The following is a 16,469-nucleotide window of genomic DNA, read 5'->3' as shown; positions in this document are numbered from 1 at the left end:
CCTGAGAGACTTTTACCTGATAGTTTACTCCCCAGCAGGGAAGTGACCAGACATCACTGACCTGCTGCAAATTACTCAATACCCTCTCCGATTTCAGGTAATTATTTGGGATGTTTTAAACCTATTGCTTAGGTCTGTGTGTGCTTAAATCTAATAAACGATAGTTTTAGAGAAGAGCGCACTTGCTTGTATTAATCATCATCTGGAAGTGCTGTGTTCCTCTTGATTTATTCTTGAAACTACCTGGAGTGAAAGTTAAGTTTCCACTGCTTTGGGTTCTGAAAACCCTGGGTAACAAGAGCTGTGAAAAATCCTTACCTCTGAGCAACATAGTTATGCTGATTTAACCCCTCTGCCCATGTAGACAGCACTATGTTGACGGGAGAGCTTCTCCCGCCGACATAATTAATCCACCTTCCTGAGAAGTGGTAGCTACATCAATGAAAGAGCTTTCTCCCATCAGTATAGGAGCATTTTCACTTAAGCACTACAGTAGCGCAGCTGTGCCAATGCAGCGTTTTAAGCATACAGGCTACAAGCAGCATAAATATAGTTTCTTCTTGTCAGGAATTTGTATTCCCTTCCCTCAGAATTTAAGCTGATGTGGGAAGTCCACATGCATATCTCCTCTTCATGGGTGTGGAGGGGAAGCAATGAAAGTCTTCTGTCCTCTGATGTTCCACAACAGTTTGTCTGGTGTCTACGGGCTTTCTTTTGTTAGGCAGGAGAGAACACCTCCTGTGGCAAACTAATATGTCACGGTTGGTAATGCTTCTCTCCCAACTGGTGATTTACAGTTAGAGCAAACACTTAAATATTGCCTTATAACATGGGATACAGATATTATAAGCAAGATTAAGGCATGCACCAATTTACACAAGCATTTCATAAAGTCTAAATACTAAACACATTTTTATAAATCTAATACCTGTTTTAACGATACTAGCACACAGGTGAGCTAGACTGGTTTCCAGCTATGTATTGGCCAGAGTTCACTTGAGGCTTGGTAGCCTTGGCAGGAGCTGGTGCCTGGTCTGCCAGCATCACACACATAAGACACTAAACCGTTACCAGATGGTGGAAAGTTGCAATCGCTACTGACCTGGATTTGAACAGACAAATTACAGATGAACAATTCATCCCAGACTCGTGAGCGCAATGAAGGGCTGAACGGCTCAAATTTTAAAAAGCCTTTAGGAGGAAGAAGTCCTCTTACTATATTGGGGCTATGTAATATTCAGAGGGTAGGAGATACGCCTCATCATTTTACAGGGAACAACAACAAATTCTTATCATTCCACCGTCTCTTCTGCATCACAGGGCAGGCAGTGTCAGAGTTAAATTTATGACTGATTGCCTAGCATATCAGCTCTGTACTGCTAGACTTGTCATGAGCTTGTTCTGTGCTAATCATGTGTCATTTTTCTTTGCTTTTCCCCTATTTATGGAGCAGTATCTCACATTCCAAAAACAAATCATATAAATACCATTATTATGCACTTTCACAGTGAAGTTTGATCTTACATTTGCTGGGAAACATTCAACAGCTTGAGATTCTGGCTATGCAATGGATTTCAGTCCTTTTGGCTCTGAAATTCCTTTGCAGGCTTAGTTCCCCTTACACATGGGCGTGGTGGGGGGAAACAAGCGTGACTCAGATGGTTTGTAATTTTTTTTTTTTTAAATGTGGCTTGAATGCTGCAATTCACTATATTCTGAAGAGGAACACCGTGGTAGTTTTCCCAGAAGCTCTTTGAAGATGGAGTGAAGTCATCTGTTCAAGCTGCAAAAATGAAATCTCTCATTCAACAATGGGGAAAGTCTCCCCAGAGTCCAATCCAATTCAGGTCTGTTGCTAGGGAATGTTGTACTTTACATATCACACAGCTTCTAACCTTCTAATTGTCAGCTACCTGTTCTTACAGACTTTCCTGTATTTCCACTGAGAACTCTACTAGACCTTCAGTTCCCATTACCATTCCACTGTATAAACCTCCTCTGCAAGGGGCTAATAACAGTTAACTCTTTGCATACTGGGAAACAAGGAAGGACTCTGGCTGCCATCACAGGCCCATATACAATTCATAACAAGTATAGCCCAGTGCATACCTTTTCATCAAAGAAAAGTCTAGTAGTAAAAAAAAAAAAAAAAAAAAGAAGTGCTCCTAATTTACAGCACTGTCAACTAAAGCAAGCATTCTCGGAAGGAGAAAAATCCAGGATCTCATCCTCTCTGGACCTTTCTCAAGGAGAAAAGCCCTCAGAAGGTGAGCTGTTCCCCTTAAAAGCAAACTTCCTTATTGGTGATCAGTAAGGATATGATTTAGTTATGGAGATCATGGATTCCGTGATTTCACCAGACCTCCATGACTTTTTTGGCTTCGGCTGTCATAGCTGAAACCAGAGCTGGAGTTGGGGCTGTGCATGCTCACATGACCGTGAGGTTTGGGCTGTCAGTCCCGCCCCTCCCTCTCAGCCCTGCCTCCCAGTTATTTTTAGTAAATGTCACAGACAGGTCATGGGCGCCCATGAACTTTGGTTTATTGCCCATGAGCTGGCCATGACTTTTACTAAAAAGCTTAACCTTAATGATCATTGAGTAACTTTGATCTGACAATCAAGTGACTCATTATCACTGATTAGAGCAGAATGAGTTTTTTCTCCCCACAACCAATATACTATTGCAAAAATGCATTTTCTAGGATACCGAATTATTTGCAAATTTGGGTTGAATTCGGTGAATAGTTTGTCAAAAAAAAAAAAAAATTGGAAGTGTCAAAATGTTCCAGTTTGACATTTCCAAAACAAAATATTTTGTCATTTCAGTTTGAAAACACACGCCAAACACAATCGAAATAAAAAACAAAACAACAAAAAACCCACAAAACAAAACATGTTTTGATTCAGGTCAGACAAAACATGTTTGACTTGAAACAAAATTTTGGTTTTGGCAAGAAAGACTGGAAAAAAAATCTGTTTCAGTTCAAATCGAATCAGATACATTTTCAGTTTGGAGCCCTCAGTGAAAAATCCATTATTTGCTCAGCTCTAGCACTCCTCATGACTGGGCCTATGTCTACGCTTGTGGCCTGACTTCCACTTACCATAGTGTCTTCAGTTGGCTGCACCGACGGGAAATGCGTTAATAGTGTCGATTTCTCAGTCGATTGAGCGGGTCTCCACTTCCACTCAATCGATCCGGATAAATCGATCTGACGGTGGTGAATTTGCCGCCGTCAGTCTAGACCTAGCCTGAAAGGTATAAAAACATCAAGAAGGGAGAAGAATTGTATATGGTTGTGAAACAGGGTGTAACTAGGAGTAATGGTATAACACTGAAAAACAAAAGTTTTCGGTAGAATCTCAAGAGAAAGAAGTTTCCTGATGGTGAATTTTATTAAGTTATGAAATAGTCTTTCACCAGCTCCTGCGGTGGAGACTTTGAGCCTGGGATATTTAAAACTAGACCGGGCATTACAAAATGTATTGCAGCCAACAATCCTGCAATGCCAGTGAGATGGACTAGATCAATGGTTCCCAACCTTTTTGACTTGAGGGCCACAGATATTTTTACAGCCCTGAAGGGCCACCAGTCTCCACCGGCAGTCCCCCCACCCCCACTGCAGCCAGATGGAAGGAGTTCAGCGATCTCCCATCCGCCTGGCTGCAGCAGGGAAACTGCACGCGTCCTGTGGCCCCCTGCGCCCCTAGGCAGTGGCTCCCTTCTGCAGCCAGGGGGATGGGAGATCTGTGCACCCCTTCCTCTGGCTCCAGCAGGGATCCCAGCACCTAGGGACCCAGGCGAAGTGCTTTGCCGTGCTCCCTGCTACAGCCAAGGGAGGGGAGCACTGATCTTCCATCCCCTTGGCAGCAGCAAGGAGCCTGCAAAGCTCTTGTACCCCGCAGCAACGCGCTCCGCCTGGGTCCTTAGACAGCGGCTCCCTTCTGCAGCCAGTGGGAGGAGATCCGTGGGCCACTTTGAAAGATCCCGCAGGCCACAGGTTGGGAACCACTGGATTAGATGGTCCAAGAGGCCTTCAGAGAGACAAGGTGAGTGCGGTAATATCATCTCACACCCGCCCTCCCTTGTCTCTCTAATAGTCTGTGACTGACAAGCTACATCACCACTGCATGCAAGAGGCCTTTGTTAATCTAATCATTCCTCTGATTTCTAAGAAAGGGGAGGAGTCACTTATTCTCGGGTAACAGAAGGGGCTGAGAGCTCAAACAGACCACTGATTACATTAAAAATAGCCACCAATGAAGAGAAATTCACACTCCCACCCAGAGTAAGGGCTTCACCAGATGGAACAGGAGGTTACTCAGCCAATTGAGAAAGATAAAGGCACAATGACTTACTTCCCTATTCCACTATGGCATCATGAGAAGAAGCTAGACACATAGAAAACAAATGGTTTGTTCTTGGGAGCTCTCTGAACTCAGCAGTACTGCTTTGACTATTTTAATTACCAGGGCCCAAGCCAGGCTCACGCTGAGGTCAATGAAAAAAACCTACATTGACTTCAACAGGGCCAGGATTTCACTCCCACTGCATAGTGACTGTTTCCCCAGGGGCCGGCTCCACGCAGGTGCTGCCACGCCCAGTCTCAGTCAAGGCGGTTTATTCTTTTATAACAAACAGAATGCAGCCTTAACTCGATACCTGTCTGCCAGGCTTCAGGGCCACCCCTGCCGCAGGTCTCTGGCACGTGAGCGCCTAGGGGGCTGTAGCCATGGGGTTGCTTCCTTCAGCCCCTTATCCCTCGCTCCAGGGCCCCACCATAGACATCAGCTCCACTCCACCATGGCTTTGTTCTCTAGGGCTCATCTTATCTCAGTCCTTCCTCCCAGCTGCCAACTAGCAGCCCTTTATAGGCCCAGGTGTAGCCGGGCCCTTGTTAATTAGCTGGATGAGGCTCACATGCTCCAGTCCAGGGGCACTGGGCTCAGTCTATCTACAGAGACCAGCTATCCTGGGACAGACTGGCCATACTTAGGGTCTGATCCTGCTATCTTTACTCAAATGAGCAAACCTTCTTCATATGAATACTGCCTTGGCTTGAATGGCATTATCTGCAGAAATAGAGAGTACTTCTAGGAGAGCTTCATAAGATTAAACAATGGATGGGACATTTGTATGTAGATTCATAAATTCATCACTACAGTTCAGGGTCGGCAGAGATCATAAGATCGTCTAGTCTGATGTCCTGCACATCACAGGTCATTACAGCTCACCAAGTTGCCCCATGTGTGGAGCCCAGTAACTTACCTTTGGCTAGAGCATCTCTTCCAGAAAGACATCTGAAGACATCAAGAGACGCAGAGTCCACCCCTTCCCTTGGCAGTTTGCTCCAGCGGTTATCACCCTCACTGATAAGAGGGAATAGCTGCCGTTTTAATTGCAAATATTTAACAAAATCAAGAAGAGTTTTGGAATGACAGTTAACTCTCCTGTGTCAGGGTATAAGTCGATCCTGAACTGTTGGGGGTCAGGAGGAAGCCTCTTTACAGCAGTTTATCTCATAACTGCCTACTACATGGTTTCTTGCATCTTTCTCTGAAGCAGTCAGAATTGTACTCATCAGCTGGTGACAAAGTTTCAGGGCTAGAGGGACGGTGACAGTTCCTGTGTTCCCAGTGAAGATTGCAGGATTCGGCCCTTAGACATTGAAGGCAGTGTCTGGGCTTGTTTGCATGTCAAGTTACTAGGCGGTACGCCACAGTCTGAATCCACAGAGCCCCAGCGCACTGTCACATCCTGTGTGGTCACTGCTGCAATGCAATGGAAGTTATGGAGTTACTAATGCAATAAGCCACGCTGCATTCTGGGACTTTCAGTGTCTTCTAGCAGGATCCACACAAGATATTATGGCTCAGCAAACTGGTATGCTGTAGATTCACATCCTGGCTTGCTGCACGGTATCTTGCTATGTAGATGAGCCCTTAGAAACATACTAACTCACATCTCCTGTTAGTTTTTCCTCCTTCCCAGTCTTCTCCCAGGTCCTTAGAAATTCCTCTGTGAGCTGAGAAACAGTTAACACATACCTCCACGATTCCCTCCCTGCCCCACTATCAGTCTCCCTGCATTGCAGCCCAGGTATTCCACCTGAACAACATACAGGTCTAATCCTACAATCCCTGATTCCCAGGAACAGTCCATACTCACTGTCTTCCAAGGGTCTGCTCTACTCCAGCAAGTCAAGACACTACAAGCAAGGCTCTGTTACTGCTTACTGTATCCCTCCTGGCCACTTTCAAATAGGTAATAAAAAATACGTTTTTCTCTACGAGAAGAATCTCTCGGCCATCGCCTTTTCGTTGCTCGCTACACATTGAGAGGAAGAGAATGAGACGTCAAACACGGAGATGTTAGTTGCTTGGCAAAAACAGTTGAGCTGAAATTTGCAAAGCTGTATAAGGGATTTTGGACATTCCAGTCCCCTTTAAAATCAATGGGAATAGGGTGTCCAACCACGTTAGGTTTCCTATGGCATTTTCCATAAGACCAGTATTCTTGGCCAACATTTTTCTACTCTCTCACTTGGAGTGAAGTGGATTTTTTTCCCCATACACTCATAGCCTCCCTTTTGGGTGTTGGAAAGTGACAGAACTATACTGAGGGTGATTCCGGTGGGTTTTAACGAATTTGGGAGCTCAAGGTACAGGAGCAGTGGTGCAGAAAGACTTTTACGGTAATTGCTTAGAACAGGAGTGGGAGGATAATTTTTAAGTGGTGACACTTTCAAATGCAGAAAGGCAGAGTCCCCAGCCTGCTTACGCACAGTTCACTTTTTTATTTACTTAATTATTGTTCAACTCTAACACAGTTCTGCTGCACATGTTGACGAAGTCAAGCAAGAACTACCTGGGAAAGCTGCTGGACCAGCTGCTACCTCTACAGAACAGAGGGCAGCTCATCTCCCAACGAGGGCAGTTTACATTATTTACAGGTCATGAGAAGAATCCTGGGGCTGCACTGAAATTGGTCTTTAAGAAATAAGCACGCAACCGTTAAGAGGTAAAATGAAAAGCAACACGTCAGAGTCACAGCATCAGGAACCCAGAAACTTCCCCACAAAAGCCTCTTCATTCTTACCCAGCCACGCCGAAAAGTCATACAACAGGGGAGGGGATTCTGCACTGTCTGTCCAATAACCAAGAGAAGAGAAAGTAGGGGACCTCTATGACTGGACCCTAGAGCCTGGGCTACACTGCTGCTGGTGGTTGACAGGAGATATGCAAGCTATGTAATGTAATGCACTTCTAGGATCGATTGAGCGGGACTCCACAGCTTCATTGATCTGTGCAGCCCAGTCCACTGTGCACCAGTCCACCAGTCCACCTATCCTAGGTCACTGAGGCATAGTCCCAAACCATATATATAGGACAATACATATTTGCCTGGTGGACATAGGATACTAGACAAGATGGACAATGGATCTGATCCAGAATGGTGGTTTTATGTCCTTCTATAAGCCAGTAGAACTTCACTGAAGTTAATGGCCAGTGGTGAATTTGTTCCACCAGGTGTTGTTGAAGACCCTTCCTCTAATGAGGAGTAGGGGGAGGATACATGAAAAAAAAACAAACCCTATTAGATCCATCCCCTGCAAGGGTGGCTATGTGGTCCCCTGAGAAAGAAAATATCAGATCATTAAATTGATACAACAAATAGGCATAGATAAGTACATAGGAACTGCCATGTTGGACCAGACCAGTGGGCATCCAATGACTAGGATCAGATGCTTCAGAGGAAAGTGAAAGAAACCCCATAGAGGAAGGTTTTTCCTAATCCCCATCAACTAGCGGTCAGTGTATACTCCGAAGCACGGAATTTCATATCCCTTCCCAACTGTTGAGTTGTGTGGGCTGGGTACTTTATTCCTCTCTCCTAAATCCCATTTTATATAAGCATAGATGTTCCCAGTGGCATGACCCCGTGAGATGCTAAGGAGCTACTGAAGGCAATAGGAATTAAAGTCTTTCACAGATTCATAGACTCCAAGGCCAGCAGGGACCTTTGGGATCATCTAGTCTGATCTCCTGTATAGCACAGGCTATAAAACTTCCTCAAAATAATTCCTGCAGCAGATCTTATAGAAAAACATCCAATTGTGATTGAAAAATTGTCAGGTGATGGGACCTCCAGCATGACCCTTGGTAAATTGTGCCAATGTTTAATTACTTTCACTGTTAAAAATATATGCCTTCTTTCCCGTCTGAATTTGTCTAGCTTCAACTTCCAGCCATTGGATCGTGTTATATTTCTTTGCTAGATGGAAGAGCCCATTTTAAAATATTTGTTCCCTGTGTAGATACTTATAGACTGTAATTAAGACCTCCCTTATTCTTTTCTTCGTTAAGCTAAATAGATGGAGCTCTTTGAGTCTACCACTATAAGGCAGATTTTCTAATCCTTTAAACATTCTCGTGGCTCTTCCGTGACCCCTCTCCAACTTATCAACATCCTTCTTGAATTGTGGGCACCAGGAATAGACACAGCAGCGGTCACACCAATGCCAAATATAGAGGTAAAATAACCGCTTCACCCATTTTCAAGACTCCTCTGGTTATGCATTCATTAGCTCTTTTGGCCACCGCATCACACTAAGAGCTTATGTTCAGCTGGAACAGTGACTGTCTTTTTGTTTATGTTTGTACAGCACCTAGCACAACGGGGTCTTGGTCCCTGACTGCGGCTCCTAGGACCTACAGCAATACAAATAATAAAATCCTCATTAAATAATAATAAGTATTCAGCACTTTGTAGCGAGTGGCACAATCAGGCCCATAAAAGTCATCTATCAGCTTGAAATGGAGAGAATAATTGGTGCACACTCTAATGTAACCTTTAAATATAAACCTCGATGAGAACTGGAGGAAGGAAACGGTGGAGTAACACAGAGAAGGCAAAATTATTGTCATTTAGATGAAAAAAGATGTTTTTGTAATTTTGAAGAAAACCATCAGAACGTTCCACCTTCTCAAAGAGAAGCTCGTTTCTCACATTAAAGTGTCATCTTCTTCAGCGAAGGCGCCTATCAAAAGAGCAGTGTATGTAACAGTACTGTGATATATGTAGCAGGTGGAAAATAGGCACAGATCTCTTCCTAAGTGAAATTATCTTGTCAGCTGCAAAAGTTTCAGCTGAAGGGGAAAGTGTGTGCGGGGGAAAATGTTTGCACTTCAAAGCCACTGGTTTCACTGTGGTTGAAAATAAAAGGCCAGCATTGAATAGATGATAATTTTTCGGTAATCCTTGTAATACAAGGACTTTTCTGCAAAAAGTGGGTGTGTTGACCTAAAGGCTTTGTTTAATAAGTTTTTTTAAACCTGTTCTTATTTCCTTGTTTACACCAGTTAGATGTATTTATATTTTTGGTTCTTGTCTGTAGTGAAGGACATCCCCAGATCCGGTTCTCTTCTCATTCACAATGATCAGAACACCCTCCACCGAAACCAGCAGCATCACCGTAATGCACATATTCCAACCTGGAGGCTGCAACCTCTTCTGCATGTTTCTAAACGGGAGGAAGGGCCCGGCCTGGAAGAGTTTGGGAAACCCTGCCCTAGAGCAAGAACAGACGTAAGTCAGAAAAGAATCAGAGTCACCATCTTTTTCCTGATTTTCATCCCAGCCTTTCCAACCTTCTCTTAGCTAGTCACTGTCAGGGAATTTATGTGACTGGTAGCCTGGACAAGCAGTACCTGTCAAGTGCACCGCTAGTTAACGATAATCTGAGAAAAGCTCATTAGTGCTGAAGTCTGGGGGCAGATGCAGGTAGCCCTTGTGAGAATGGATGTTAACTGACCCAACTCACCATACCTCAGTCACCCTTTCTGTAATGTGTTGGAAATGGTTTTGTCCTGTCTTCACTAGTAGTTCAGTTGGTTTCCAGATGAGAGGGAATTTTTGCTAACACCCGGCAGCAGCAATGGGCCATTTTGCTAGTGTGGGTAGATCCCAGATTTTTCTCTGCCATCGTTGCAGGGCAGTGGGACTCCTATGTGAGTCCAAAGAGAAACTAGAGCTCATCCATGGAAGGGTGAAGCACACCCAGCCTAATCCAGATCTGGCTTATTAATAATATGTCAGATAGACAGCAATTTCCATCCAAAGAGCTCCATGCGCTTTGCAAGCCTAAAACGGTTTAGTCTCTCAACACCCTGAGATATGGAAGTATTCTCCTTTTATATATGAGGAAGTTGAAGCAGAGAGGTTAAGGCCTGGATCTACAAAGGAGCATCACAACGACCACCTTTTAGGCACTAGAAAAAAAGTCACAGGAAGAACACTGCAATCTACAAAGCCTGAGTTAGGTGCCTAGGCTTCCTCTACAATGCACAGGGAGAAATAGGTCCCTAGCATGCGATCCACAAAAGCCAGCATGCTAGGTGGGGAACCATCTAAACGAGCCAGTGGGAGATGCCGAGGAGAGGGGTGTGTACTAAGCCGCTCCCCTTTCACAGAGTCCAACACTTAAGGATGCAGGAAGGTGCCTATCTCTGCTAGGGATGCACGAACGTGAACCAGCCGCCTGGAGTCCAACAGGAGCAGTGGGGGCCAAAAACCTAACTGGCTTCAAGACTGAGCTTGATAAGTTTACGGAGGGGGATGGTATGAAGGGGCTGCCTACAATGGCATGTAGCCGATCTGTGACTGCTAGCAGCAAATGTCTCCAATGGCCGGCGATGGGACACTAGATGGGATAGGATACTGGGCATGATGGGCCATTGGTCTGACCCATCATGGCCGTTCTTAGTAGAAGGGCTCTGAGTTACTACAGAGAATTCTTTCCCAGGTGCCTGGTTGGTGGGCCTTGCCCACGTGCTCAGGGACTAACTGATCACCAGACTCTGGGTTGGGAAGGAATTTCCCCCGGCTCAGATTGGCAGAGACCCTGGGAGGTTTTCACCTTCCTCTGCAGCTTGGGGCCTGAGTCCCTTGCAGGTTTAAACTAGTGTCAATGGTGGATTCTCTGCAACTCAAAGTCTTTAAATTATGTTTTGAGGATGTCAGTATCTCAGCCACAGGTTAGGGGTCTATTCCAGGAGTGGGTGGGCGAGGTTCTGTGGCCTGCGATGTGCAGGAGCTCAGACTTAGATGATCATGATGGTCCCTTCTGACCTGAATGCCTGAATCAGGCAGCTTAGATGCTGACACTGGTTTTTGCAAGAATGAGTTAGGCACCCACCTCACTCCACACAAAAGAGCAGCAGTAGGAGGTGGTAGTACCCACCTTATAACTCTTAGCCCTGTGGCTAGAGCACTCAGCTAGGCTGGGGGCGACCCAGGTTCAATTCCCCACTCTGCCCAGTGGGAAAAAAGGATTTGAACGAGGGTCTCCCACTGCTCAGGTGCAGTCTCTCATGATGGAGCTATGGGGAGGGAGCTCCCCTCAGTCTTTGCAGGTGAAGCTCTCCCACTGTAGCTAAATAACTAAAGAGCCATGGGCCCAGTGGTGCTCCCATTCATAGGTAGATGCCCTAACCACCAGACTACACCATCCTTTTCACTCTCTCTTTTGGGCCCAATGACTCTTTCATGATTTATCCACAGTGGAACAGCTTCCCCAGGAGAGACAGGGAGCCCCGCATCAGACTAATCCTCTAGCTCAGTGGTTAGAGTATTTGCCTGAGAGGTGGGAGAGACCCCCTGCGCTAGGCCTTCCTCCCCACCAGGAAGAGAGAAGGGGAGTGAAGCTGGGTTTCCTACAGCCCAGGTGAGTTCTCTAACCAACGGGCTGGCAGCACCAGCCACCGCTTCGTTCTCCTCTCAGATTCGGAATGGGACCCGATCCACGAGGCAGGCTCTGAGCATGCCTGCTGGATCGGAGCCCGCCTGTGAGAAAGGTGGGCCACTGCCCAGCTTCACCTGGTCCGTGGGCTGCTCAGAGGCTTACGTGGGAGGGAGGTGTCCGGCCTAGAAGGAGGCAGCAATGCCTGTGCCCAGAGGCAGACGCTTAGGCCCTGAGGAAGTTTTACCCTGAAAACTGAGGCGCCCAGTGCATTTAGGCACCTCCTGGGTTCGACGGGAGTTTTGCGGATCACAGTGGAGCCAAAACTGGGATGGAGGTACCTCATCTTCAGCCTTTGGTGCCTAAATCTGGGGGTCCAGTGCCTAAGTACTTTGGTGAATCCCACTCTAAGTCACCTGCCCACGGTGACACAGGAAGCCCGTGACAGAGCCATAAATAAAAGTCAGGTTTCCTGAGTCTCCAGCTGCTGTTGAAGCCACCAGACCAGCCTTCCCCTCTTTTCACAGGCTCATCATCTTGAAATAGCAGCTGTCCTGCTGCAAGGATCTGTGCAGCCAAGTACCCGCTGCCCACATTTATCTCCTCCCATCAGGAAAGCCAGCTTCCGTTCCAGTTGGCTCTGACTACACAACGGAGCGCACCCTGTATCTAGGGCCCTGCCCAACCCAAGGTCGGCTCAGTCATAGTGTCCTTCCTGGAACACAGCGACGTTACGGATTAAGTCAATACTATCAGAGTTTCTTCAAACAAACATCAGGCCAAATCCCCACTTTGATAGCAAGAACGGGCGATGAGTCACCACATCACTGAATCAGCCCCTCCAAAAGCTGCTTTGTTGTTCTTAGAGTGGGTCTGGGCATCACGTGTTCTTATTCCCCTTGTGCAAAATGACACGGCATCCTTCACACCTGAACCTTAAGGGCGGGGGAGTAAACCCTGTAATGGTTTTGAACCGGCTTGGCAAGTGTTTTGCTTGTTGTGCTCGCTCGCTCTCAGCGTGAGCTGGGAAAGCAAGCGCAACAGTTTGCCTAGGGTTTCAGATTTCACACTTTTCCTTCTCCCATGCAGCAATAAGAAGTTTGTTTTAGAGGCAGAGCAGCCTGTGTTACAGTCAGTTCACAGGGGAGGAAGTATTGTCGAGTAATCAGAGCAGAGGAACGATGTGTCAGGGACAGCTAGGTTTTTTTTATTCCCAGCTCTGCCACTGACTTACTGCTTGAGCTAAATAAGTCTTCGAACCTCTCTGCATCCCATCTGTAAAACTGGGATAACGATACTGAGCTCATTAGGTCGGGTCTCTTTTATTAATGACTGTTCTGCACCTGGTGCAATGCAACTTCACCCTGGTTGGGCCTCTAACTGCTACCGCGAGAAAAGTAGGGTCTTCATCTCCCATTGGCTGTTGCAAAGCTTAATTCATTCAGGTTTGCAAAGCGCTTTATGAACCTCCGGGGGAAAAAGCACGGAAATGAAAAAGCAGCATTCTCGGGTATTGCAAGAACTGTTCTTCACTTGTGGTTTTCAAAAGCCAAGTCTGCCACTCCTAGGAACGCAGTCCCTGCTTTGGAAGAATGGAGAAAGCTCATTTTTAGTGCTCAAAGAAACCCTCCAGACGGACTCTTAAACGGTAAACAGATCCAGCAAAAGAGTGGGCAGGCTCCATTATTGCAATTTCACCCCGGACAGCTGTCAGCTGTTTCAGTGCAGAGAGAATCGAAGCCTGCCCCTGAGTCTGACACTCAAATAGTCTAAGCTCGAGTGAGCCAGGAATCTTCAGGATGCACCAGTCTGTGGAAACATGCCTGTGACACACACACACACGAACACGTTGCAATAGTCCTTCTATCCCACTTTCCACCCAGAGATTGCACAGCACTCTGCAAAGGGGGGTAAACCGCATAATCCCTGTTTTGCAGATGGGGAAAACCGAGGCCCAGAGGTTACATGATTTACATAGACCCAGGTCATGCAGGGAATGAAATGAAAATGTTTCATTTCTTTCCAAAACTATATATAAAATATATTTATTTTTTCCAAACCAGCTCTACTGTAAAGATTCTCTCCTGCTGAACAAACCACACTAGCTGTTGCTATGTTTCCTGTCTGCTCAGTTAGCTGACCATCTTAAAAATACCTACGGAGCCTCTGATATAACTTAACTACTTTTCACCCTAAGGTTGAAAACCCCCATGCAAGATGGCAGCATTGCATGTATCGCTGCAGGTATCTCCTTAAGGATACTGGAACATATAATTGCTCCTCCCTACAGTCACAGGGTTGAATCCAGCACAGAGGCTGCCTGGTCTGTCTATAGGGCCTCTGTTTTTCAGGGTTTATTCAATTCATTTTAGGGGAGGGTTATTTTTAGCAATTTTTGAGTTCTATGGAGTTGTCCAGAAATCAGGAAAGTTGGGGGCCCTCTTTGTATATACGCTTTAGTACTGTTTCAAACAGCACTAATTAAAGCACACTAGGGAACTTTTAGTGCACACCAGCAGGGTCTACATGGGCCAATTAATGTGTAACACATTAGTGCACTTTAGAAATCATACCCCTGTAATCCACATTATTGCTCCATATAGACAAACCCTTAGATACAAGCCAGGGAGCAGTGACATCACTTATATAAACAAACTGCACTGTAAAAGAGGTGAAGTCAACACAATACGGAGTAACCATTGCTGCTGTTTGACTAGTATTTATTGCATAAACACCTTTTTTTTTTTTTTAATTGTAGGTATTTTATTAGGGTTTATTTGTGAAAACCTAAAATCAGAAGCCTTATTCATCTACCACATCTATCATAAAAGCAAGAATTAAGCATAATTTTATATACCACAATAAGAAAAACCCTAGACAACCATACCAATGAAATAACACTACAATGAAGAGCTTAAAAATTACAGGCAGGAATTTGCATCATAATATCCCCCCCAGAAGACACAGGCTTCTTATCTTGTAACGGTTTCTCTCTTTCTTTATTGCTAATTTAATTAGCTCCTCTTTTCCCTGGAAGCTTTTTCTAAATTCCCACTGACTTCTGGTTTGCTCATCGGTGAGAGTAAAGGTAATCAATTACCAGCCCTCCCGCTGCAGAGCTGAGCAGAGAAGCTTGTAATGATTGCAGCAGATGTTATGACTATCAGACTGGTTTTTCCATTCCGCTCTGAAGGGAGTGAATGCCAGAAACTTCAGGGCTGGAATTTTAACTCTTGGTAAACACAGATTAGTCTTGGTTACCTTTTATTTATTTCATTTTAATAATGAACCTCTACAATTCTCTAAAGTCCAGGTCCTAGTGGAGGCCAGCAGAGGCAATTTGGAAGGCTAGTTACCCTGTTCCAAGAAGCTGGTATTTTACCCAGACAGTCTGGTTTTTAGCTTCTGTATCTCAGTGCCATAATGAGGATTGCCGGGTGCCTGGTTTTCATGATCTGGCAACCCTAAATGGCACCCAAATTAAAAGCCCAGTTACTGCAGGACGGGAGGAGACGAGCTAGCAATGGGTGTGTGGCCTGGGAGAAGAGATGGAGAAGGGGGCAGGGCCTTGGGGGAAGAGGTGGGTCCAGTAACCAGCAATTAGAAAGGTGGCAACCTACGGGAAAGGGAAACGAAGGCCAAAGGAATAACAGAAACAGACAATGAGTAAGAGGAAAATGGGCCAAGGGAGCAGGAGTAGGAAAACCCAAGTCATGGTGCCATAAGGGGCCAGGAGAGAGAGGAATTAAGGGAGGAAGGCACCCCGCGCTGCCAGGCAGGGTTTGGGGTAATTAAACCCAGCTGGGGAGGGTCAAGGGCATGGTCAGGTGACTGGGAGGAAGAGGAGGCTCCACACCCAGTCAAGGAGAGTGAGAGGAAGGACTTAGCCAGGTGACAGGCCATAGAAGGAGGCCCGTGAAAACCTTGAACATAAGAGAGGAGCGGTTTTGCAGCTGGGGAGGCCATGGACAGCCCCAAGGAAGAGGAGTGTGGAGCCCGCAGTGTTAGTGGGGGACAAAAGAGAGCTCGTTATGGGAGTCGGGTGATACTTAATAAGCTAGACCCCCCGGGAGAGAGGCAGCATGGATCTAAAATCTCTGGATGTGAGTCAAGTACCCCTGAAACTCAGAGGGGAAACTGAGGCAGGGACCTGCAGTGGACATGCTCCAAGACAGCATCTCCCCTACAGTAACATATCCTGGTCTTTCCTAGGATGAAAGAAAGTGTTGACCACACAGCTGAATCCAGACAGGACCCCACCAGATGAATAAATATGTGACCACTTGACCGACTGCTCTCCTGGTGTCAGCCACAGAGGTGTGGGCAGGGAGGCCCAGTGCTTGGAGCACTGGCCGTCAGGAACAAGGTGGGTAGCCAAGGGTCAGAGCCAGTGTCAGTGTAGAATGGCTGGCCTTTCCTCCCTGTCAGTCCTGGAAGGAGACCACACCCACTCACTACCCTGCTTTGGCAGGGGTAGCCCCCGCTTGGGGCAGCAAGCAGTTCAAAGGCCCCAGGTAGGGTCGGGGAAGGGGGAGGGGGACGCAGGCCCACCTGACTCCACTGCATCCCAGCCCACGTCCCTTGCTGCGGCAGAGGGATATGCCACGGAGTCAGCGGGGTCCCAACCGCAACACGCTGACTCACTGTCCGGCTCCCCAGTCCCTGGACCGGGGGGCCTCTCCCCTGGGTTACTTCCTTCCCCCTGTCCCTCAGGTACCTGGTGTCCTG

General features: G+C 46.4%; 1 protein-coding gene across 2 annotated transcripts in view; it reads right to left on the bottom strand.

Moving 5' to 3' along the window:
- MKNK1 (MAPK interacting serine/threonine kinase 1) overlaps positions 1 to 5,339 on the bottom strand; it is a 45,361-nt gene extending 40,022 nt beyond the window's left edge. The window contains exons 1-2 of one of the 2 annotated variants that reach the window (XM_067567887.1): positions 5,270 to 5,339; positions 3,105 to 3,252 (exon numbers count right to left, since the gene is read on the bottom strand). In XM_067567887.1, the coding sequence (XP_067423988.1) occupies positions 3,105 to 3,107 (3 nt within the window). In that variant the 5' untranslated portion in view covers positions 3,108 to 3,252; positions 5,270 to 5,339. Of the gene's footprint in view, positions 1 to 928; positions 1,055 to 3,104; positions 3,253 to 5,269 lie in introns of those variants that run through there. The other variant, XM_067567888.1, reaches the window with a different exon arrangement.
- Positions 5,340 to 16,469: the final 11,130 nt, after the last annotated feature.

Source organism: Emydura macquarii, unplaced genomic scaffold (assembly GCF_026122565.2).
Source record: "Emydura macquarii macquarii isolate MOO-44397 ecotype Brisbane River unplaced genomic scaffold, CSIRO-AGI_Emac_v2 contig_2805, whole genome shotgun sequence".
NCBI lineage: Eukaryota > Metazoa > Chordata > Testudines > Chelidae > Emydura > Emydura macquarii.
This window is presented reverse-complemented; position numbering and strand designations above follow the sequence as displayed.